Here is a 24,476-nt window from a genome sequence, read left to right as displayed (position 1 = left end):
TGACTTCCACTTTTTAAAGGAAGTCTTTTTATCTTTTACTGCTTGTTTTACATGATTGTTAAGCTACAGTGGCTCTTTTTTAGTTCTTTTACTGTGTTTCTTAATTTGGGGTATACATTGAAGTTGGGCCCCTATTATGGTGTCTTTAAGAAGCGCCTATGCAGCTTACACGGATTTCACTTGAGTCACTGTACCCTTTAAATTCCGTTTAACTAACCCCCTCACAAATGATAATTTGGACAAGCAATCCCATCATGCTGAGCACCTAGGCAGGGTGGGTGTGTCCATGCAAATGAGATCAGCTTCTGTAGTCTTTTTCCACAGCTCACCACTAGATGTCAGGGGAGAGCTTATTCAGACTCTGCTTACATATCATTTTAGAATATTACTCAAGGGGAAAAAATTGTCCCCTTAATATGCGGTTTAGTGCTGTCCTGAAATCAAATTGATGAATTATTCCCCATATTCCTCTTACACCCACTGTCAGGCAGAGTGTAAAACTTCAGGGAAGTCAGGGTTTCCCTTCATAAGATATACCTGATTGGGTAAACCAACTGATTACAAGTCTGAACACATGTTGATCAGCTGGGATGAGTATGGGCAGGTTATCCCCAGGCTGTCAAGGCAATCCGCATGAGGACATTGCTTTGTAGCCCCTTTCATATTTGCATGGGAAGTTTCTCTATGGGTCAAGGAGAAGATGAGTGATGCTAGTGGAAGGCACTTGAGGAGGGGCTTGGCTTCCCCAGGTGAAAAGAAAATAATCTGGAAGAGAGGTATAGGAGCAGAGGGATTTGATTAGTAGTTCATCTTGCTGGGTCTGCATACAGCTGTTCCTGGGCCTCTCTCACATCCTGGTTCTTCTTTCTTCTCAGAGTCCTAGCTTCCAGAGTCATGACTATACAACAGCTGTAGTCACTTTATTTTTATCTTTGTATTCTGTCAGCAAATGGCTGTGGGCTGAGAACCAGCATTTTGTGCTTTAGGTAGTACAACCAGTGTCATGCAAGCTGTATGCACGAGCAGAAGGCTGTAATTAGCCTTGAAACACATGAAACTTCATAACCAGCTTTTTGTGGAATCACCTTTTTGACCTACCCCCATTTAGTGTCTGATCACACACTAGGGCAGCAGAAGGAACTGGCTGTTCAGCCTGAATCACATCTGTGGGTTTTGTTGACACATCCACATCACCCTACTGCTAGTAAAGATGTTCGTCTCCTAAAGCAGTTCCACTTCTTCCTTAAACCCAGTATTCTCTCTGCCAGTGCCATGGTTAATGTCAAAAGAAGAGGAGAAAGCAAACTATTATGTTCTTCCATACTCAAAGGACGATGCATTGTCAGTCTAAGTCATGAGTCAAAATGGAACCTGACATGAGGCTCAGTAGCATAAAACTGGTTTTATTAGTAGTGTATCATGCCCAGCAACCACTGAACTTTTGAGGTTTGAGATATGCAGGAAATTAGCTTATGATAGCTCATGATTGTAGCTTGTGTATGACTATGTAAGATTCTGCACTAAACCAATTTTAGAACTGCGGCTCCTTGCTCGAGATGCTAACAAAAGCCCTCCTTTGGGTCACACTGAGAATCTTGGGCAGTCAGATGCTACTCTGACACACTGGTCTCAATGGCAGACCAGATGGGAAATCACACATCCTTCTCTCCTTGGCAGACCTGTTCTCCCTGTTCTAGTCAGACTTCCAGGCCAAAGAGATTTAGATGGGTTCAGAGAAACACCAGAACTTTTGGAGGATGCTCCAGTCTGAACATTGTGAGGTTCACTGAGACTAAGTCATGCGCTCCTGGATTACCATAAATGAAAGAAGCTTCTGAGTAACTTTGGCCACTATATCAACTTCATTTGTCAAACATCGTGGGGCATTAATAGAAGAACCAAGATTAATCTCCAGCAGGGAGCTATTAAAGAAAAGGGTTTGTTCTAGAAATGGAACTAAAAGAGCGTTTACTTCCCACTGACTTCAGACAGAAATCTGCCTCACAGCACTGCCCCAGAAAGCAGGTGGCATACCCAAGCCGGTCAATTAAGTAGATCAAAAAGGCCTATGGAACTAAGAGCGTGTTGGTAATGGTGGAATTCACTGAGTCAGGGGAGATGCTTGACAGAGTAGGTCCCAAGGACCATTTCCTGGTGCCTCAGTTGCTCACATTCCAAACATGCTGGAGTAGAGTAGAAGAAAAGGTGAGGTGTCATGTATGGACATGGAACAGCTACTTTTGGAAAACCCTGCTGGAAATCCAGGTAGTTATCTGACGAAGAAACACTGCACATAAAAATTGATTCGCTCACACCGTGCATTTCCCATCCTTTCATTAGTACTACCAGACCTTCAACTATAATTGAAGGCCACAGCCTATTTAAATCTGTCCTGAAGGGCAGAGAATGTGAAATGTACGGTGCTATATAAGTGCTAAGCAAAAAGAACCAACAAACAGCCACTGCAAATCAAATCCATGTTTATTAACCTAGAATGCTACTTCCACAAAGCAAGTACAGTAAAATGTTAGTAATTTAACAGACTGCTGAAGGTACAGTTGTATAGAACTAGTGGTGCTAAATTGCTGCCTGGTAGCTCAGAGGAGCCAATCGCTCATTTAATCACCCACGTGACAACACAGTTATAATCCAGACAAGGAAACAAATGCACGAAGCAATTTACCTTATTGTTAAGCAGTGTAAATAACATAAGAAAGTAACTGTAGGATATTATGAGCGAGAATGAAAGCAGATTGCAAAAGAAGAGGCCTCACCATGGTCCTGTGTGTGTCTGTGTGTGCAAGTGCTTAGGGAGGGAAACAGGGCATTGCCCAGAATAAATTTGTTTCTTTATCTGACTTTTCCCTAACTGAAAAAAGTCAATAAGGTTCCATTTGGGTAACGGTTTTGAGCAAACATTTAGGACTTTATTATCTCATTTAGCCAGGTTGCCCACTCCTATAGTTACTTGTGAGCTGCTGGTCAAGGTAACAGAAATTTCATTGTTACCATATACTCAGTGGCAGACAATACAGGAATTACTTCCCAGGGTAGCACAATATCAAACATCCTTAGTTACAATGATAGTAAAATAGCAAAGAAAAGAATCTTAAGATTTGGCCATTGGGTAACAGAATAGTAACTTATAGATTGTGCAGCACTGGGGTCTGCACAGTGGTTTTCTTCACCCAGGTCCTTCTCTAAGAAACATGATCTGTTCTGTGCATTGTGTGGCATATCTTATTCAGAGCAAAGGCAGCATGTCAAACCAGTCTGCAAAATAGGTCTGAATGATGATCTCCTTTGGTCCATGAAGATATTCCAACATCATCATAATTTTATGGGTGCAGGATTGGGGCCTGTAGGGAGGCACCCCGGCTCCCCGCCGCGCCTGAGGAGGACAGGCCAGAAGGCTGCCTGTCCCCGCCCCCCAGAAGTCCAGGGGCGGGAGAGGAAGTATAAAGGCCCGGCCCCAGCGCTCAGTTAGATGTGGGCTGCTGGAGAGGACAGACGCTGGTGCTTGAGCTCCTGCCAGGCCTAGCCTGCCCTGTGCTCGCTACCCTGAAGAGCACTGGCCAAGCCTGCCCCGTGCCCGGTATCCAGAGGAGCTGTCTGAGCTTGCCTATGCCCGATATCCTGAGGAGCTGCCTGAGCTTGCCTACGCCTGGTATCCAGAGGAGCCCATGGTCTGGGACCCACCAGATGACGCCAGCGAGAGACAGGTACCTAGAGGGGGGAAATTGGAAGTGGCCCGGGGGTAGCCGACCCCAGTCTGGCTCCAGGGGACCCTGAACCGATGTCAGTGTGTTGCAGCCAGGATCCCCACTGACTGCAGTGAATCTTTGCCGTTGGTAGAGTCCTGGACTGCAACGCAGTGGAGTGGGAGGGCCTGCGTTCCCTCTGCCACCTTTCCACGGGTGGCAGACTCCCCCCTGCCTCCTGGCCTGAAAAGGCCCTTTATACTATTTAACTCGCTGCTCAGCCCCTGCCTGAGGGTCTGACCCTTACCTGTGTCAGCCCCTGCCTGAGCCTGAACTGCTTACTGCCCCGCCCTGCCCAAGGGTCTGGGCTTATATACAGTGTTGCTCAGCCCTGCTGAAAGGCCTGAGCTGGAACTGCCCTGGCTTGTAGACTCCATGTTTACCCGGCCCCTGCTGAAGGGCCGGGACTCTGCCTTGTTTAGAGACTATTTGTTTGCTCAGCTCCTGCTGAGGGGACTAGGCCCTGGATGGATTGCTGCCTGTAGGGAAGCGCCCTGGCTCCCCGCCGTGCCTGAGAAGGGTGAGCCCCAGCACCAGACTCTTACAGGGCCCTTAGATAAGAAGGTGAGAGCTGCCTAGGATAAACAAATTAATCAAACCCCGCTGATGTTGAAGATGATGCATTCAAAGTCAGCAGAGTTACGAGAAGAATTGTGCCTTGTGTGTTCAGTTGTAATGGCAGCTCAGGAAGAAGAGTACATTAGGAACTCTTGTCACTGTAATAACCACTGGCACATTATAGTTTTGAAAACCTGCCAATAAAATCTCCATTGTGCTGCCAAAATAGCACTAGTCAGTGTCAGCGTGATTACAACTTGGCTACCAGAGTGGGTTTGCTCTATGTGTTGCAAGTGGAAATTTTGATTGAAAAGACTACCCCTATTGCATGCTAAAACTGGAGCAGGTATTGCTTCAGGACTAACCAATCATAACTTTGTGTATGGGAAGTTCCAAGTTGATCATCTGTAACATACTGGCATTTTCAGTAGTAGTAGAGGAATCCCCCCAGTACTCCGACTGCCACGGCTGTGTTATGAGAGGAACATCCATCTGCGGAGAAACATGTTGAACATGGTTTACATGGTGCCTAAACAGGATGACTTGTATTCCCTTTCTTCATTCCTTATGCATTTGAAAGACCTAGGAGACTTACTGGTAAAATAACAGGACTAGGAGTCAGGACTCCTCTATTCTTTTCCCAGCTCAGCCACTGCCTTAGTGTTTGACCTTGGGCAAGTCAGTGGGGCTCTCTATGGTCTAGCATGCATAACTGTAAGAAGGGGATAGTGCTACATTCCTACCTCACAGGAATATTGTGAGGCTAAACTAATGTGTGTAAAGTGCTTTGAGATCCACAGAGGGAAATCTTTATAAAACTGCAAAGTATTATTAAGAATGTGAAATCCTCTTCATTTCTGTGTGAATGGCTTTAGTCAATGTGCCTACATGCATTTGATAAATGGACAGGATTTCTGAATAGGATATGATCAGTTACAGGAAAAGCTAGCAACCAAGAGGATTAATATTGAAATTTCTAGATGAGGAAAATAAAAGGCATCCTTTCTGGTGTCCTCAGGTGTTAGACACCCTACCCATAGAATTAAAAAATTGTTCAGTTTGAGTGCCATTGAATATCCTTCTCACTAGCCTTCTCACTGTCTTAAAAATGCTGACTTAGACACAATGGATGGTGTTTACTCCATTACCACCTATATTTTTATCTACAGATGTTATATTCATCAAGCCTTTCAAATACACTTTTCTTGACGCTTGTGTAGTGAGGTGATATAGAATATCACTTTGAGTACTAGTTATTTGTCACTTACGACTCACGCTGTGGGGATTGTCACCTAACTCACCTACTTCTGCTCCCTAATTGTCATAGGGTATGTCTAAACTATGGGATTATTGCAATTTTAAAGAAACTGGTTTTTGGAAACAGATTGTATAAAGTCGAGTGCACGCGGCCACACTAAGCATATTAATTCGGCAGTGTGCATCCATGTACTGAGGCTAGCATCGCTTTCCGGAGTGTTGCACTGTGGGTAGCTATCCCATAGCTATCCCATAGTTCCCACAGTCTCCCCTGCTCATTGGAATTCTGGGTTGAGATCCCAATGCATGATGGGGCAAAAATGGTGTCACGGGTGATTCTGGGTAAATGTCGTCAGTCAGTCCTCCCTCCATGAAAGCAACGTCAGGCGATCATTTTGCGCCCTTTTCCCTGGATTGCCTGGGCAGACGTCACAGCATGGCAACCATGAAGCCCGTTCAGCCTTTTTTCACTCTCACCGTATGTCATACTTATGTGCTAACAGACAGGTACTGCGCAACTACACAGCAGCTCCCCCTTGCCTTTGCAGTTGCATGATGTTACCAGTCCACTGTATTCCGTCTGCTGCCGTATGGGTGCTCCTGGCCAGCTCATGACGGTCGGTTAGGGGCGCAATGACAAATGGGAATGACTCCCAAGGGGTCATCTCTTCTTTAAGTTTTGTCTAAAGGGAGAATCAGTCCGTGCTAGACTATCACGCAAGCCTACTTAAAAGAACCAAGAGGCAAACGGCTGCTCCGGGTCATGAGCCCCAGACCACCCCAAATGATGAGCTCGGCATGTCATTCTAAGGGGGCCCCTGCAATAACCCTACCATGTTGCTTCCCTCCTCCTCCCACACTTCCTGGGTAAAACCGTGGCAGTATCTCCCCGTTTGTGTGATGAAGTAATAGACAGGAAATAAGGAACACTGACTTTTTGCCTCTGCCAAGCAGAGATCAAAGACGAGACGGGAAGGGCAGCTCCAGCGCTATGATATCCGGCAGGATGCAATCTCCATTAGACATACTCAAAGAAGAGAGATGACTGTGAGTCATTCCCATTTTTGCCGCAGTCGCGCCCTCCAGTTGACCTCACCGAGGCCAGACAGGAGCACTCCATGGGAACGACGATGACGATATCATCCCTACTGACCGTCTGCTTGCTGAAGGCAAGGGGAGGGGAGGGAAGGGGATGGTGCTTGTCTCTGTCAGCACCCCATCTGCCAGCAGCATCTCAGTAATAACGGTGACAGCGAAAAAAGGTGAGAGAGCAAATTTTTTCCTCTTTGCTTTCACGGGGGTGGGGTGGCGACACATATACCCTGAACCACCCAAGGATGCTATATTTTTGTTTGTGTATCTTCAGGCTTGGGAGCTCAGCCAGATTCAAATGTTTTTGTGAGAGTGCGGGAACTATGGATGCACAGTCGTCAGTTGCCCCTCTCCGTGAGCGTCCGATTTCATTCTTTGCTTTCTGGTACGCTGTCTCAGCTCCTTAAGTTTTCAGCACGTGTTGATCAACTGTTGTGGCCCTCTGTCATCATAGCCTTGGAGAAGTTTTTTTCAAATGCTTTGGATTTCATTATTGGATACGGAGTTCTGTATAGAACAGAATTCATCTCCGCCATTACAGAGATCAGATTCAGTATCTCCCATACAGTATGCCGGAGCTCTTTTTGATTCTGGACTGCATAGTCACCTGTGCGATATCCCTCCTACGCTGGCAAACAGGAAATGAAATTCAAAAGTTTGGCGGGGCTTTTCCTGTCTAGCTTGGCCACTGCATCTGAGTTCAGATTGCTGTCCCAGAGTGGTCACAACAAGTGCAGCTAATGGGATAAGGTTCTTGGAGGCCAATACCACGAATTGCGCACAGCTAACCCTAATCAAAATAAATACCGATTTCAGTGCTACCCTCAGTCGGTCGGGAGAGTACATATATCAATATTAGAGCCTTTATATCAAAATAAAGGGCTTTGTGTGTGGACCGGGTGCGAGGGTTAATTCGGCTTTAATGCTGCTAATTCAAAATACAAACTCATAGTGTAGACCAGGCCTTGACTCATAATGGACTGGAAGGGACCTCGAGAGGTCATCTACGTCCAGTTCCCCCTGCACTCATGGCAGGACTAAATATTATCTAGACCATCCCTGACAGGTATTTGTCTAACCTGCTCTTAAAAATCTCCAATGATGGAGATTCCACAACCTCCCTAGGCAATTTATTTCAGCGCTTAACCACTCTGACAGGAAGTTTTTCCTACTGTCCAACCTAAACCTCCCTTGCTGCAATTTAAAGGACTTCCAGTCCTATAAAGAGTTTACAAGATGTCCCAGTGTATCTTATTCACAGGAGTGAATATCTTATTCACATGACTACTTGTGACACTTCCTCTTTTTGTGAACATTCTTTTGGGAGAGAAACAAAGTTGCTTATGCCCATGGGAGAAACAAACAAAGGTGGCTGCAAATATCATAGAAGCAATTGCACCAATTGTTTCTGTGAACAGTTCTTGCAGCACACGTCCAGCTCCAATCACAATGAAGCTTATGGGGAGCCCAACACCTGAATGTTTTCACTAGCTTTACCTGCAAACACCTTCTCTCTTCTTTTAACTCTTTTCAGTAGTTGCTCTTGTTCTTTCACCCTGCAGGGGTGTTCAGAATTCTCACCTGAGAAACAGAAAGATTCCTTTGCATGAAAGATCTAGGGACACAGCAAGATTGTTCTTCTCTAGCATCAAACACATACATTCTCCTTGAATTATATATTCTCTGACATGGCTTTTAAGCCACTTTTTCCCACCTTCTGCTCTTGAAGTGTCTTGAGAACACAAGTCCTGGGGAACAAATGCAGAAGAGTCCATTTAAAAGGATACCTTTTAAAGACCTGCTGAGGCCTTGTGCTGAATGTAAGATTTATTTGCATTGGCCTCAAGTGTGTAATGATGCTTTACATACAAATAAAAGTCCGGGTTAAAGGTGTTGAGAGATTATCTTGCTGAAATGCCCTATATTTCCTGTATTTATGTTTCATATTAAATTTTTTTTTGTATTTATTCTAGGCATTAGAATGAGTAAAAAGAGCTTAATTTCCCATGCCTTCACCTTATTCTGTGATCTCATCCAAAGTTCAATAGAGGCAATGGAAGTCCTTCCCTTAGTTTTAGGTGAGGCCTCTGCTGTTTACTCCCCTTCTGAAATCATCGCTCTCTTGTTGGTGACATCATAATTGGTTGCTAAGCAGATGATTATAATGTCACAGAGGAATGTGATGTCAGGTGAGGATATGCATCAGGAACATGTTAATGTCAAAAGAATCTATACGATCCAACAAAGTTCTTGAGCTGAATATGGCTCAGTGTTTGTAAGAGGCTTTGAACATGGAGAGGGATAAAGATTGTTCTTATTCCACTGGAGAAATATAGAACACATTTCAGATATAAAAAAAGTTTGGGGGCAGAGAGCAATGCTATGAAGCAGCACTTTGATTTGCACTGCATGCCTCACACTCTTGGATCAAGACCACTACAACTTCTGATTTCAATGGACTAAGTCAAGAGATTCACTCACTGGGCTTCCCAAAGCATCCCTCCTCAGGCTTCTGCCATGTGAGAATGTTCTCCAGCCAGCTGGGTTTGTAGAAGTCAGAGAATCCAGACATACCACATAACATAACTGAGGGGGACATAAACCCACAATTCAGCAATCGAACACTACAGCATCTTTACAAGCTCAGCCTCCAGAAGGAAAGACACTCAAAAATCCTTGGCTAATAGGATCCATAATTCTGCCAGCCAGTCCTATTAGAAAGGTGGCAGTCTGACAACTTGTAAGTTCCTCTTCCTCCAGGAGGCCACCCATACAAATAAGAGAGTGAAGCAGGAGAGGGATTGTGTAAACTATTAGATTAAATAGTTCAACTCCTGCCTAATGCAAAATTGTTCCTGACAGCATGTTTTCTACTGTCTTTTACCCTTTAGTTTTAAAAGTCCCAAGCAGTATGTCTCCTACCATTACAACCAAAAACCTGTGCCCCAAACTTTCAAAGATGGATGTTGTGACAGGATACTGCGCAAAGGGCTGCTGATTCAGCCCTTTGTCACCAGGGCTGGCTCTAACTTTTTTGCTGCCCCAAGCGCAAAAAAAATTTAAAAAAGCACTGCCCCGCTGTAACAACCCCCCCAAGCGCTGTCCCACCAAACCAAAAAAAACCCCTGAGCACTGCTCCGCCCTGCCAAACCAAAAAAACAAACAACCCTCCCGAGCGCCGCCCCGCCGAAACAACCCTCCCGAGCGCCGCCCCGCCGAAACAACCCTCCCGAGCGCCGCCCTGCCGAAACAAAACCCCCCCGCAAGCGCCGCCCCGCTGAAACATAAAAAAAAACCCAAGCGCCACCCTGCTGAAACAAACAACAAAACCCCACCCCGAGCATCGCCCCGCTGAAACAAAAACAAAAAACACCTGAGCGCCGCCCTGCCAAAACAAAACAAACAAACAAACAAACAACCCCACAATGCTGCCCCATCACCCCAAGATTGGCCGCCCCTTACAAGGTGCCGCCCCAAGCATGTGCCTGGTTGGCTGGTGCCTAGAGCCGGCCCTGTCTGTCACACCAGCTCCCAGTTAGGAGAATAAATTAGAGCTGGCTAGAGATAACTTGGCCCTTATTGGGGAAGCAGAGACAGATGCTGCCTAATTAGCCTGGGGCTATGTAAAAGCCTCAGGGGAGGCAGCCAAGGGGGGGAGGAAAGAAAGGGAAAATGCAGGGAGTGGAAGTAGTTTTCCCTCTTCCTCCTGCTTGCAGATGATGAAGGGCCAACTGTAAATGGTGAAACAGTGATGGGAACAAGCCTGTGAATAAACTGCACCAGTGGATACTAATCTCAGAGTGATTTTGTGGATTTAGCAGAGGCAGAAGCCAATGAGGCCCTGCTACAGATGTCTAAAGACAGGCTTGTAAAACCATGGAGAGGCATCTCAGTGTCGGAGCCCAACGGCCTTTGGCCTAAGATGGCGGCCTGCAGGGCCTTAAGATGGCGTCTGTATGGCCAATTGTAGGTCATCCAAAGGTCACACTTGCACTGTGTGTTACCTTGAGGGCCGTGTGCAGATTCCCGCTCTTTTTTGCCTGGTCACCTAAAGGTTAGGCTAGGGCCGTGTGCAGTCTCCTGCTCTTCTGCCCAGCAACCCAGGGGTCAGGTTAGTGCCGTGTGCATACCACCTAAGTGCCTTGTGCAAAGGGGCCCAGTCTGACCAATGGTAAGACAGTTCACAAGGTCGGACTGGGGTTGTGTGCAAACCTAAGCTAGTGTGCTGTGTGCAGCTTCTAGCAGCTTCTTGTGTGCCGTCTGCAAAATCTGCCCACGTAGGGGGCAACAGCTCGGAACCTGGAGGGTGGGGGAGCTAGGGACCAATCAAATTGTGCCGCAATGTTGTTCATGTCCCTGGAACTAAAAACTATGCCTCATAGCCAGGGTCCTGTTGGGATGTTTCGTTAACCTGACTGAAGGATCCTGATCAACCCTTCATTGGGGCTCCCCAGGTTAATAGCCGGCTCGGGACGTGTGTTTATTCAGTTCTTAAGGACTTGCTGCCCCATGCTAACTTTTAATTTTATTTCTTGGTTCTGCCCATTGATTATTATTTCTGGGTCTACCCATGGATTTTATGATTTAGCAACAGTATTTTTCTAAGGATTTTTGCTACGGATTCCTATTTGATTTCCCCGGCATCTGATATGCCGTCTGGTGTCTGCCTCTGCTGGTCAGCTGCATTCTGGAATATGTACTTGTGTGCTAACTGTTTGTGCTAACTGTCTTCTTATGCCTAACTTTTCCGCTTGTCTTTTCCCTTATTTGGTGTACCACCACATTACTGCTGTCTGTGACAAAAATTCTGTGTGTCCAGTCCTGTCATAACGCTCTATGTATATGGTCCCCAGATTGAGTTATTGAAAGATATGCTATTAAGTTCAATTTAAATGTCTGTAATAAAGAATGTTTGGTTAAGTGCGCGCATAATTCATTTAATGTGGTGTGATTTGTTTGCTTGTAAAAGAATTGATTTGGTGTTAATCGAGTAAATAGTTTTATCCAGGATGTGTACAGTTTCTCATATTCATAGTGCTGTTATTGGCGTATGAATATTCACTTGTGTATTCCTGCATGTAATGGTTTGTTTCTGTAGTTGGTAAAAGTGCTCTCCCCACCCCATTTGTTCTTAATCCGCATCACATAAAGATCACTTAATGGTTTAAGTTTACACAGTTTGTCTGGTCTCCGCAGTTCTTTCCTCATTGGATCAAAAGAAACTTATAAGCCAAACCAACCTTCCTTTGTTGTTTTGGGTCGGAACTCACCAGCAAGTGTCCTAATTTGTAGTAGTGCAAAATGCACAACTACAGTCATTGTAATGCAACGTTTGCTGTAGGCCGTGTCAGGTCCCAGGATATTAGAAGAAGGCAAGGTGGCTGAGTAGTATCTTTATTGGACCCAATTTCTGTTGGTGAGAGAGACCACATTCCAGCTTACAAAAGCTTGAAGCAAGAGCTTGTCTCTCTCGTTAACAGATGTTGAATCCAATATAAAGATATACTCTCACCCACCTTGTCTCACTAGATTCATTGTCAGACAACAGCTCCCATTGGCTTCCATCTGACAATTTATTTAATACTATAGCTTTAGATGCATAGATCCCAGAGTTGAAAATATTGGCCTTCAATTTATAGTCGCTGTATATAACAGAAGAACATGAGCTTATTCTAGTGTACACGTCATCCAGCTACAGTTAGTGAAGAGATGCAGAATGTAAGATACTAGTTAAATAACCCTTAATGAAGCTTTACATGCAGTATGGTTAACTTCTTTAGCATAACTAATATGCTAATGTTTCATCACTGCTTGGATAAATAGCTTGATTTTATTATCACAAGTCACAATATGCTCTGCTATTGCTTCATTGGGAATAGGTTACATACTATTTTCCATGAAGAGGTCTCGAGAGGAAAACTTGAACCCATTGCTTTCGATCACCAGATTTATTTTCATCATGCTAGCACAGAAAATATTCTTGTAATATTGGGCCCTCAGGAACAGATGATCCGAACAGCCTTTCTAGATATAGAARAAAACCAGGGTATCATATTGCTTTTTTTTTTTTTTTTTAACTTTCACAGTGGAGTAGGGATGGTGAGATCTGATAGTTGTGATTGGCAGCTACAGATATGATTTTGGACTTAAACTCTATGAGATAAGTTAATCTGAGCATCCCATTCATCAGGGAGTCATCTGCTTGGACTGTGGTCTCTCAATTTATTTAATCTGGGCATCTTTACTAATCCAAAGGGGACAGTGGGGGCACACTTTTCTGTAACCTGAAATGGTGTAGCCATTGGAAGCACAGAGTGAGCATCAATCCATTGGCATATAATACTGACAGGTGAGATGATACCAGCTTGTTCTCCTGGCTGTTACTCACAGTGGTTGCCCAGTGCCTAGCTACAGTTGTTTAAATACTGTATAGGTAAAAATACCAAACAATGAAGTCTTGAAAACTGAAGTGTTGAATGAACGATAGTAGTAATGGCAGTGGGGGCTGCCCTGGCCATCACGATGGCTGCTCTGCCCAGCCTGAGAAAAAGATTCCCACCATGGAGCTTCCTAGCACTGAGCCAAGATTCTTGAGGTAGACACTAGGGAGTGAAATTGCCTAATAACATAGGTGGAAGGCCGAGCTGTGAGGTTGGGGGGAAACATCTGATTAAAACATACAGGTGCTTTCCTTGGTGTCTTATGCAGACCTCCAGAATTCAGGGCAACTGTGTGTGAAAGGAGAGCCCCCTCACTGTGGTCTGGTTTATTTGTAACTCTAGACCCACCCCAACTTCACTCCTTTCCCTGCAATGCTCAGACCAAGTAATTTGACCATCTCTTGATTGGTTAGTTAATTTAAACTTCTGTTTCCTTAAGATCCACCCTGTGGTGCAGTATGCAGGGAGAATGAGTTTACTTCACTGGAGAAAAGGCCTCTTCATTCTTGCTGCTGGGAATTAAGTTTTTTCCCACCTCTCTTCCTTCTAATTTTTCCCGCTGCTCATCTCTCTCTCTCTCATTATATTTTTATCACTAACCCCATTGCCTTTCCCCCTGAAATCCAGTGGGCCATGCTTTAGGGCTGGTTTTGGATTTTAAAATTGAGATAATTTAGTCTGACAGTCCCATTTAGCAGGGAACCATCTGCTTGGACTGTGGTCATCTGGTATTCTTAACGAGGCACTATGGCCAATTTCTGTGCCTAGGTTACAAACATAATCTTCTACACATTTGGTGGAATCCCATCCCTCTGTGCCACATTTTAAGCATCTTCTTGCTGTACATAATCTAAAATGATCAGCTGCCTCACAGACAAAACACAGCAGTGGCTGAACTAGGTAACGTGTGGTTCCTGTTTGTCTCCAGACATACACAAATGAGTAACTGAACCAGGGTTCCCTCATCATCCAGGTCTAACTCTGCTATGAGTCTGTCACCTCCCCTGCCACACACCTGTCCTCTGCCAGACAAGTCCCACTCAAGGTCCTCACCTCTCTTGCCTACATCCAGATACTCCCGTTTCACTTACATTGAAATAAAAATAATAATGGCTGTATTCACCCCAGAACTAAACAAATGTACTACCCTATAGTCTTTCCCTACTGGATCTTCCTCCTTTCCCTCTTAGCTGTTTCTAAAGTCCTTCATAGCTTCTTTCCTAAAGAAACAGATGTTTAATTCTCTGTCTGCAGCTGAAATCCAAAGTACCAATTTAAGCAGCCAATTTAAAATATGATGGTATCTCCTGAACAAGTTTGTCCTGTTGCCTCCACACATCTTGTTTGTCCCACCTAACTATATTTTGTATGTCAATTTCCTTCCTTCCTTCCTTCTTTCCATATTTCTCTCTGGAGTCATTGCTCCCAACCTTCCCTGCCCTCCTGCATATCTAGGTTAGCCTTCTAACTTCCCCTTTCCAGCTCTGTTAGAACTGCAATCAACAAACACTCAGAAAGTCCACCCAGCCACGTCCCCATGTTGTATCATGTATATTTTTCCTGTGATAGCTGCTAATCCTCATGTAACAAAACTTGGCACTTACCATAGCTGCAAACATGAAGTAGAAAAGCTGATGTGATAGGGGGTAACCTGAGCATCCAAACTTTGTCATGATGTTCCTACAGGCCTTGGTGACAACACAGGGCTTGCCATTATCTTTCCTGTTGAACAAGCAAGAGAACGGTAATGAATAGCTCAAGTGTCTGAAGACAAGACTCCAGTAACTAAATGTAAAGGTGTACTCTCCTCTCAATGCATGTGCAGACGAATGGAACTCCTGTTCATCATTTTATGAATGCAAATGCAGGTTAAAGAGGAGGGAAGAAGTGCTCCAGAGAACAGAAGTGGTCAAAGAATACCTCTTGATGAGGAATAAAACCTACCAAGTTCCTAGCAAATATGTAAAGCATTTATCACTCATTTCCTCTGTAAAACAACCGCTGCTGTCAAACATGGAGTAGGCAAGTGAGGAGTCCGTTTGGTTCCACAAATGAGGAAGCATCCAAAAATTTGGTCCTAAAACTGGCTCAAATTCTGAAAGCAAATCAAAGAAGGAAACCCATATGAAATTAAATGGTAGCAAGGGTGACACATTCCTTGTTATTCAACCTTTCTGCCTTGTATTAACAATGGTAGAACATATTGTGGAGGGTTCTCCCTATTGCAATGGCACTCAGATACATCCCATATGCCTCCATTTAAAGATTTGTGCTTCTGATGAGCCAGTTACTGTGATATACTATACCACAGAATCATGCATTCTCTTTAAGTCCAAAGCAATAGGATCAAGGTTAGTCCTTAAAGTCAGCGATGGCAATATACAATGATAGGAATCTATTTGGAAGGAGTTTGAACCGTTATATCTGGGGATGCAATAAATCAATTGCAGAAAAACATCACTTTTGTTTTTTAACAATAGTTAAAATGCACCTGACAGCTCAGAGATGACATAGCTAGGGAAGACATGGTAAAAGCAGTGGATTTAGTATAAGCAACTTCAAAGAAAGCTGTATCAGAACCCTTAGTAAATTTCCCAAGGCCATAAAGTAAACCATTAGCGGAGCGAGGAATAGCACCCACAAGTTCAGACTCAGTTCCCTTTCTAACCACTAAACACCCTCCTTTCCTAAGTGTCTACAGGAATATGATGCACAGCAGATGCCTCTGCTCTGACTATTCTTTGTTCCTATTCAGAAGCGATAGCACCTGCTTCATAAGGCAAAACAGACGAGGAGAACATTTCAATATAAACACCTCCAGCCTAAATAATAAATGCCCTTTTGCACCACCTGACTGGAATTGGTACCACTTAGTTTTACCTTTGAAATACTCTGGGTCACTCTGCCCAAGAGAATGAGTTGCTTTTTCAGTCAGAAAAGATAACTTCTTCACCAGCCTTTCAACTCGGGCCTGCTGAGATAGTAATTCATGTTTTGAGGCCCATTTCTCCAGGGCTCCTTTCAAATGAGCTGCAGAAAGAAAGAAAATGAGGTTTTGTGTATGATCATAGCCTTCAAGTGCTTTTGTATGTACAACAATAACCTGATTGAACTTTTAACAACGTCTCCACTTGGTTAGTGGGCTCTTCACCATAGAGTATTATCACACTGTAACTGTACTGTTCCCCTCAGGTGAATAATCAGTTGGATCCACAAACCTATTCCTGCTACCTTAGGAGGAGAAGGGAGAAAACTAAAGCCATATAAAATGGTTGTGATGATCTCTGCAGGGCACTTAGATTCTGTAGTGAAAAGCATGATATGATTTGGCAGGTCTCAGCAGGTGTCACTGTTATACATAGTCTTGCAAGTGGGTTTTTGTGTGCGTGTGTGTAAGCAAATGTTCAGTCCTGGGAGGACAAGCTGTGTTCATTTTTGATGATGCATGATTCTGTGCAGAGGCAGTTGTCCTTGGAGAAGGAGTTGTGGGAGAATTTGCTTTCCAAGTTGGGCTCTATTTAGAGTCAACTGTTGCTCCTTGGGAACCAAGCATTGGGGTTGGGTTTAGATTCCTGGAAGGGGGGATTACCCTGCATGATGTTTGACCACCTCTGTTCCAGGACTGTTATAGATGGGTAAATAAACCAAGTTACACTTAGAATATATTGAGAGTCCATATCACTGGTTTCTACTCCACTGGAAAGCTTATCTGAAAAGCCCCAAACATCCCCTACCATACGGAGGAGGGATTCTATTGAAGTCAAAACAGGACACTGGGTGTTTGAAAGTAGAGGCAACACTCTAAATGCTTAGACAGAGAGAGAAAGACAAACTGTTAATACTCTGTAACGCATTCAAGGATTCATAGATAGGGCAGCCTAGATGCACACTTGTTCCTTTGGTTGGAGCAGTGTCAAGGGTCAGAAAAGACATGGTAACATTGGGAGTATCTGAAGGAATTGCGTTAAGGCCCCATTGTCTAAATGCAACTTTAAGAGCGTCCTCATAACACAGCAGCTAATTCCCCAGGAGTTGGTGACAGGCAGTGCCATCCACCAAAAGAACAATTGGTTTCAGTCCCAGTCCCCCCGTGTGTCTCAATCAGCACCCACCTGCAAGCCAGTTAATAGCAGAAAGGTAGCCCATTGCAATACCATGTTCCTGGGCAGAATGTTCTATGCACAGCTTCTGGATGAGTGATGGCCTGTGAGAAGAATCTGGACTTCCCAGACCCAGTGACAGCCACCAGAAAGGTTTTAGGTCCATGACTGACAGGAAAAATTGTCTCATATGGCGAAGGCAGTGTTGCCAGCTCTTGGGTTTTTTTATTTTTAAAGCCCTATCTCCTGGAGTCATGATATTACATGAGGCCCACAGAGCAGAAGGCAGGGGGAAAAGGAAATAATATAGATCACATAAAATCTCATGATTTTAAAGCCAAATCTTGTGATTTTTTTTAAGGATTTGATTGACATTTTTTGAACAATTGGGGTTAGCACTACTGGGAAAATAAGATGCCTCCAAACTCTCTGTTTTCTGTGCTACCTACAAAAGCCTTGACAAGGGTTAGGCTTCTGGTGTGCACAGCCCACTGCCTATCATGCTGATCCATATTGTCTCATAATTCACTTGTACTCCCTTGTCTGACTGTATCCATCTGTTGTCTTTTGTTTTATACTTGGATTGTAAGCCCCTTTCGGGGCACAGCCCATCTTTTTGGTTCTGTGTTTGTACAGCACCTAGCACAACAGGATTATGGTTCATGTTGCCAATTTTTTTAACAGGGCTACAAAGGTGATCCTGGCAATTACAGGCTGGTAAGCCTGACCTCAGTACTGGGCAAATTGATTGAAACTATAGTAAAGAACAAAATGGTCAGACACATAGATGAACATAATTTGTTGGGGAAGAGTCAACATGGTTTTTGTAAAGGGAAATCATGCCTCACCAATCTACTAGAATTCTTTGAGGGGGTCAACAAGCATGTGGACAAGAGGGATCCAGTGGTTACAGTAGTGTACTTAGATTTTCAGAAAGCCTTTAACAAGTTCCTTCCCTATTGTCACCAAAGGCTTTTAAGCAAAGTAAGCTGCCATGGGATAAGAGGGAAGGTCCTCTCATGGACTGGTAACTAGTTAAAAGATAAGAAACAAAGAGTAGAAATAAATGGTCAGTTTTCAGAATGGATGGGGTAAATAGTGGTGTCCCCCAGGGGACTGTACTGGGCTCAGTCCTATTCAATATGTTAATAAATGATGTAGAAAAAGGGGTAAACAGTGAGGTGGCAAAATTTGCAGATGATACAAAACTACTCAAGATAGTTAAGTCCCAGGCAGACTGTGAAGAGCTACAAACTTGAGTGACTGGGTAACAAAATGGCAGATGAAATTCAATGTTGATAAATGCAAAATAATGCACATTGGAAAACATAATCCCAATGATACATATAAAATGATGGGGTCTAAATTAGCTGTTGCCACTCAAGAAAGAAATCTTGGAGTCATTGTGGATAGTTCTCTGAAAACATCCACTCAATGTACAGCGACAGTCAAAAAAAAAAAAAGCTAACAGAATGTTGGGAATTATTAAGAAAGAGATAGATAATAAGACAGAAAATATCATATTGCCTCTATGTAAATCCATGTGCAGATGTGGTTGCCCCATCTCAAAAAAGATATATTGGAACTGGAAAAGATTCAGAAAATGGCAACAAAAATGATTAGGGGTATGGAACAGCTTCTGTATGAGGAGTGATTAATTAGACTGTGACTTTTCAGCTTGGAAAAGAGATGACTAAGAGGGGATTTGATAGAGGTCTATAAAATTATGATTGGTATGAAGAAAGTAAATAAGAAAGTGTTATTTACCCATTCTCATAATACAAGAACTAGGAGTCACCAAATGAAATTAATAGGCAGCAGGGTTAAAACAAACAAAAGGAAGTATTTTTTCACACAATGCACAGTCAACCTGTGGAACTTCTTGCCAGAGGATGTTGTGAGGGCCAAGACTATAACAGGGTTAAAAAAAGAACTAGATAAGTTCATGGAGGATAGGTCCATCAATGGCTATTAGCCAGGATAGGCAGGGAAGGTTTGCCAGAAGCTGGGAATGGGTGACAGGGGATGGATCATCAGATAATTATGTGTTTTGTTAATTTCTCTGGGGCACCTGGTATTGGCTACTGTCGGTAGACAGGATACTGGGCTAGATGGACCTTTGGTCTGACCCAGTATGGCCACTCTTATGTTCTTATGACTAGGGCTCTTGGTGCTACGATAATACAAATAATATAAAAAATAATAATAATGCCAACCAGCCTTAAACAAGAGATGGCTAGGCATTTGTTCAAGAAGCCATCACTTGACATTAATGTCCTCGTCACTTACTGCACCATCTCAAGGCTTTCCTTTTGGAGGAAGGCTATCCAGGCTGTGCTTGGGCAGATCTAGATTTTTCCAGTCAGATCCTTACCAATCTGGTTTCAGTCTATTTATAATATGGAAATCGTTGTGCAGGTAAAAGATATGTTAATGGCCGCTTCTTGACTAGCGAGGCTGGATTAGCCAGACAAACTCGACATGGAAAAAAAGGAGGGTTTGTTAGTTGTCAAAAAAAAAATCTCTGCATTGCTCAAGGGCTCTCCCATGCCACTGATGCATATACAAACAGCTGAAAAACGTAAACACTAGCTTAAATACACATATATAAGCTAACAGAATGAGGGTGTGCTGCCAACATTCCAATCCCTCTGGGCCATTACCAACTGTCTATTACCAATACACACGCTCATTCTATTAGCCCATCTATCCATCTATAAATAACCCAGCAGGATCAAACTTAACCTGTGACGATGGCAAAATGCATTTTTAATTAGGGTTTGACTGCAATCCCTACAAAAAACAAACATAAAATCATCTTTCTCTTTTTCTTTATTCACTGTTTCAATGATTCTTTGTGACTTGCTTTTCTCCTTAAGCCCCCCACCTCTCCACACCTCTATGATCCTCCCTGATGACAGTTGGAACAGAACCTCCCTCCCTGTCTATTGTGTCTTTTTTTCCTGCACACTCTTCTCACTTTGTTTACCCTACTTACTCTGTATCCCTCTCCTGGGTCTTGTGGTCCCACCTTTGCCCTCTTCTTTGCATCTCCTTCCCCTAGATTCTTCCCTCTCTCCATTTGGCTTCCTTTCTCTTTTTGTTTCTCCACTGATCTGTTTTTCTTGTCTTTCCTTCCCCTTTTACTCTCCCACTCCCCTCTGTTCTCGCCTGTCTCTCTCCCCACTGTTATGCAGGTTTCACAGCAAAGCTTACTGTCCTCTGCAGCTGCACAGCTCTTGTGAGATCAAACAGGTGGAATCTTCTGCAGTGGAATAAATTCTCAGAAACGTGGTCTCCTCATCAGAGCCAACAACAGCAACAACAACAAAAAAGAGTTGTGTGAATTAAACTAGCAGAAAGGTATTGAACCTGAGCTGCAAGGTGTGAATCTGGTTCTGAATTTCTCCATAATTCAGGTTTGTCTGGACCTGGGATTTTGGTATGATCCATTTGAGAGATGGCTCTGGATTTGGGATCCTTTTGCAAAGTTTCCCAAAGTTTTGTTTGCTTGTTTAGCTCCTGTTTTGGTTTGGAATCATCTCTAATTTTCATTAGATTCCCACTGTAGACTTCGAGCTGGGGTAGTTTTACAGTTTGGGACCCCCTTATGGACCACTAATGAGACACCATAGTACTCTTCCACTAATGTGATCAACCAGTGGTTCTGCCATTAATCATCAGATCCTAGCCCCCTGCAGAAGACACTTGGCACACATCCACAGGCATACAGCAGACATGTAGTCAGATTAGTCAACCAGATTAGCCACCTATCTGAAAATCCCTCCAACCTACTGACAGCCTGTGGTATGGCATAAAATCAGCATAGATAGCTCTAAAACTTCTTCTCCTAGCCTCTGTCCTCCCTAACCCCTGGGCAAGTGGGTATTTGGGGAAAGGATCATGGCCAGAACACTGCTGAGCTCTGATTCCCAACCACCAGCATGGTCGTGGGGAGGCATTGCAGCTGGGTACAATATAGAGCAGTAATAATGGCTGCTTCAACTTGCCCTAGCCCTAGAATCTTGGAAGCATACAGGTTATGTTCATCTACCTTTGCCTCATCCCTATGGGTCCTGCCAGAGAAGTATAATATCCAGTATCATCAAGTGGATGAAATATTCTTTCTTCTGCACATTTTACCCTATTTTCCCCCAAACATGACAAAAACTACCTGTGACACCTTTTAAAAATGACAATAATTTGTGATTCCCTAAGGATATCTGCTCAATACAAAGGGCAGCTGGAGCATTGCTGCTTTCTTTAATATGAGAAATTAATCATTCCAGAATAATTTAAATGAGTGTAAATGTATAAATTTGAGAGCCCTTTAACTGTACTATCAGGAACCAAGGCTTGTTAATAAAAACAGTAATTTTAAAGGAGAGAGTTTCATATCAGTGTAGTATGAGATTTACAAAAGCAATTGAGTTACAGTACCTTGCAAAACATGAAATCCAAACACTGCATCTAGATTGATGTCCCTGTATTTATTTGCCAGGAAGAAAGTTGCTTTCTCTAGAGCAGAAATGATAATACTCCTCATATCAGCCTCACTTTTTGACAGATCAGACTTAAAGAGAAAGATCAGCAGCAAAAACACAGGGAACGACATTTCTGCTTTGCTAGTTTGCTTGGAGAAGACTTCTGCAAGACTTGTAGCTCCACTCCTCTGGCATGGTTCCTAAATACATTAGCTTAAACTATAATTTAAGAGAGAACATTCTATTCCTAGAAGCAGTGATTCTTGCCATTAGGACATAGTGTTGTACACATAATTTGATGCAGGTGAAATTAAATATGAAAGCTCACTTTCCTGCACACAACAGATCTTTTTCTGCTCTGGAACCCACTCTGTAAACTTAACCCTGCAAATATTAAAATGTGTACATGCTGCATACATAAGATAAACTTCAGATTTGTTAATACTAACTTAGGTTAATTCATATATTTTCAGGCTTTGGTACCACAGACTCTTAATTTTCCAAACAGGGCATCAATTGGAGCTAATGGTACAGTACTTGGCACTTTGCCGGATCGAGCTCCACATAGGGTGGTTAGTTTCAGCCCTGTGCACATAAGACTCCTCCTGTTTGCGCTTCTAATCACTCTTACCGACTGATGTCCAACTACATATCCAATTTTCTCCTTGAATTCTAGAGATATGGAACCAGCCAGTCTCTTAGAACAAATACTGGGTTACCCAATAGGATAGAACACCCTACAGACACTGAACATTATTTTCCATCCTGTTTGTATCAATTGCTATGAATGTTTCTCCATCTGCTTAGCTGAAATAGATCCATATTCAAGATGATCCCCCTGTAGCCATATCTCTAAACTGTTTACATCTGAGTGCTTCACCCTTCCTTAAGAACCTTCAGACCTCTGATCTGTTTCTTAGCTCTACTACTGACCTTCTCCAGAATTAGTGCAACCCTGTAAACTGTGGACAATAACTCTTGATGAAAATCACACTTGGGAAAGACTTTTTTGTTCTTGGCCTGGTCCATCAGTTCACAGTGCACTCTCATCATTTTAAACGTGCACATTCTATACTTTTGCCATTTCATTTTTCAGTGTCTCACACCTTTTGAAATCTGAAATAACTTAAATTAATGCTCTGAAAAGGACTGGATATGTTTAGCCTATTACTGCTCCTTGAGAGTTTTAAATATATTGACATTCATGTAATGAAAAGGCCTTTCTTTAATAAAATTCTTGCTGTCTATCGCATTTACATCAAAAGACACTCCAAGGAAATATCTCGTCTTTACATCAATTTTCAGAATTCTCTCTTGGTTTTATATATTTTGCTTGATTTTAAGGAGAAAAGGGGCTATTTTAATGGAGCAATTATATACCTCCCCCCCCAGTGCTCCAGTTACAATGAGCTCCGCTGGTTCTGGCTACGTGTACATGACACTGAGGAAAGCAGACAAGTGAACAGCTTTGTTGCATCGTTACTATTATGCCGATTATCCCGCAGTCCCAGGGCGGGGAAGCCCAGGTCCTGCCCCAAGGGGCTCCCCGCAATCCGAGCCCGGCGCTACTCCAGGCTGCCTGGATCCCCCTCACAACTAGCTCCTCCTGCGTGCCCCGCTGCGTGCACTACAGGCGGCTGCACCTCCCCCTGGCGTCTCCGCCCCCTGGGATCGGGCTCGGGCTCCGGGCCGGGTCCGAGAAGCCAGCCTCGCTCTGATGCCAAGATGGCGGCCCTTGTGAGTAGGCTCTAAGTACCCTGCGCGCGGTCAGAGGCCTTCCTCTCCGTGCCGCCTCCCCTCCCCCTACACACGTCAGCGTCACAACATGGCGGCCCCCGTGATGCTGCTGCCGCTGGTGGCGGCGGGGCTGGCGCTGTGCGCGGCGCTGCTGTGGTTGCGGGGGCGGCCGGCCGGGCCGGAGCTGGTCCGAGGGCGGGTGTGCGTGGCGGTGCTGGGCGACCTGGGCCGCAGCCCTCGCATGCAGTACCACGCGCTGGCTCTGGCCCGGCACGGACACAGCGTCACCCTGCTGGGCTTCCTCAGTGAGTGAGACCGGTCCGGCCTAGCTCCCTCTCCCTGTGGGGACCCGGACTCGGCCCCGGCCCCGGCCCTGCGTCACCCTGCCGGGCTTCCTGTACCGGTCTGGGCCTGCCCCCCCGCCCCCTTCGGACCAGGTCTTGTCCTGCGCCCGGGCACGGCGTCACCCTTCTGGGCTTCCTCGGTGGTCCCCCCCTGCCCCAGCTTGTTCCCCCTACTCCAGGCATGGCGTCACCCTGTGGGGGTTCATCACTGCGTGAGACCCGATCCGCTCCACACACACACCTCTCCTGGCCCTGCCACTCACCCAGGCATGGCTGTGGTGTCATTCTTCTGGGTTTCCTCAGTGAATGACCCAGGGACACCTTCAGTCCCAGGAGCCACATTGAACCATGCCTGGGGTTTGGAGCCCACCTCTAAGATGGGTTCAGTGGGGGCCAGGGTAGATGGCTGCATGTTTAATATCGAGCCACCTAACAGCAGCCACCTGTCCCCAATTAGCCTTGCTCCATACTAAGATTCATGCCCTTGCCCCAACCTGGGGGCAGCCTACCAGGGTGGCAGTTGCCAGCCTTATACTCCAAACCTAAGCACTTTTTAGATGCTCACGGGGCATCTCTCAGCGTGCTGCGTCGCTGTGACCTAAGCGTCCAGGTGTTCCCTGGGTGGGGTGATTATTGGTCCCAGCATGAGTGCTGATCACAGCTTCCTTTACTCAAATCAAAGTGCCACCAGCTGTATATGCTT

The 24,476-nt window shown here is 44.5% G+C and overlaps 3 protein-coding genes across 4 annotated transcripts in view; 2 read left to right on the top strand and 1 right to left on the bottom strand.

Annotated features, from left to right (window-relative positions):
- SEC14L5 (SEC14 like lipid binding 5) overlaps nucleotides 1–24,476 on the top strand; it is a 982,653-nt gene that overhangs the window by 86,623 nt on the left and 871,554 nt on the right. The gene's annotated exons all lie outside the window — the stretch shown is intronic.
- On the bottom strand, nucleotides 4,314–24,336 carry C9H16orf89 (chromosome 9 C16orf89 homolog). The gene is made up of 8 exons (XM_075069289.1): nucleotides 24,037–24,336; nucleotides 15,989–16,138; nucleotides 15,053–15,203; nucleotides 14,713–14,830; nucleotides 12,557–12,692; nucleotides 9,150–9,254; nucleotides 8,166–8,249; nucleotides 4,314–4,811 (listed from the first exon to the last, which is right to left on the bottom strand). Exons 1-8 carry the CDS (start codon nucleotides 24,113–24,115, stop codon nucleotides 4,744–4,746), a joined length of 891 nt encoding a protein of 296 aa, XP_074925390.1. The 5' UTR covers nucleotides 24,116–24,336; the 3' UTR covers nucleotides 4,314–4,743.
- ALG1 (ALG1 chitobiosyldiphosphodolichol beta-mannosyltransferase) overlaps nucleotides 23,410–24,476 on the top strand; it is a 34,047-nt gene continuing 32,980 nt past the window's right edge. The window contains 1 exon segment of the mRNA XM_032770702.2: nucleotides 23,410–23,734. Within this exon segment, the coding sequence (XP_032626593.2) occupies nucleotides 23,410–23,734 (325 nt within the window).

Source organism: Chelonoidis abingdonii, chromosome 9 (assembly GCF_003597395.2).
Source record: "Chelonoidis abingdonii isolate Lonesome George chromosome 9, CheloAbing_2.0, whole genome shotgun sequence".
Taxonomy (NCBI): Eukaryota; Metazoa; Chordata; order Testudines; family Testudinidae; genus Chelonoidis; species Chelonoidis abingdonii.
The sequence above is the reverse complement of the archived record's forward strand: the minus strand, read 5'-3'. Positions and strand labels throughout refer to the sequence as shown.

Bases quoted from the DNA above. Each gene is read 5' to 3' on its own strand.
- C9H16orf89 (XM_075069289.1), bottom strand. From the start codon at position 24,115: ATGTGGCTCCTGGGACTGAAGGTGTCCCTGGGTCATTCACTGAGGAAA. The intron at 14,831-15,052 runs GTAGGTTTTATT...CTTGTTCAACAG, and splicing joins ACATATTTGCTAGGAACTTG to GAAAGATAATGGCAAGCCCT. The intron at 8,250-9,149 runs GTGAGTGAATCT...TCTGTTTCTCAG, and splicing joins GGGATGCTTTGGGAAGCCCA to GTGAGAATTCTGAACACCCC.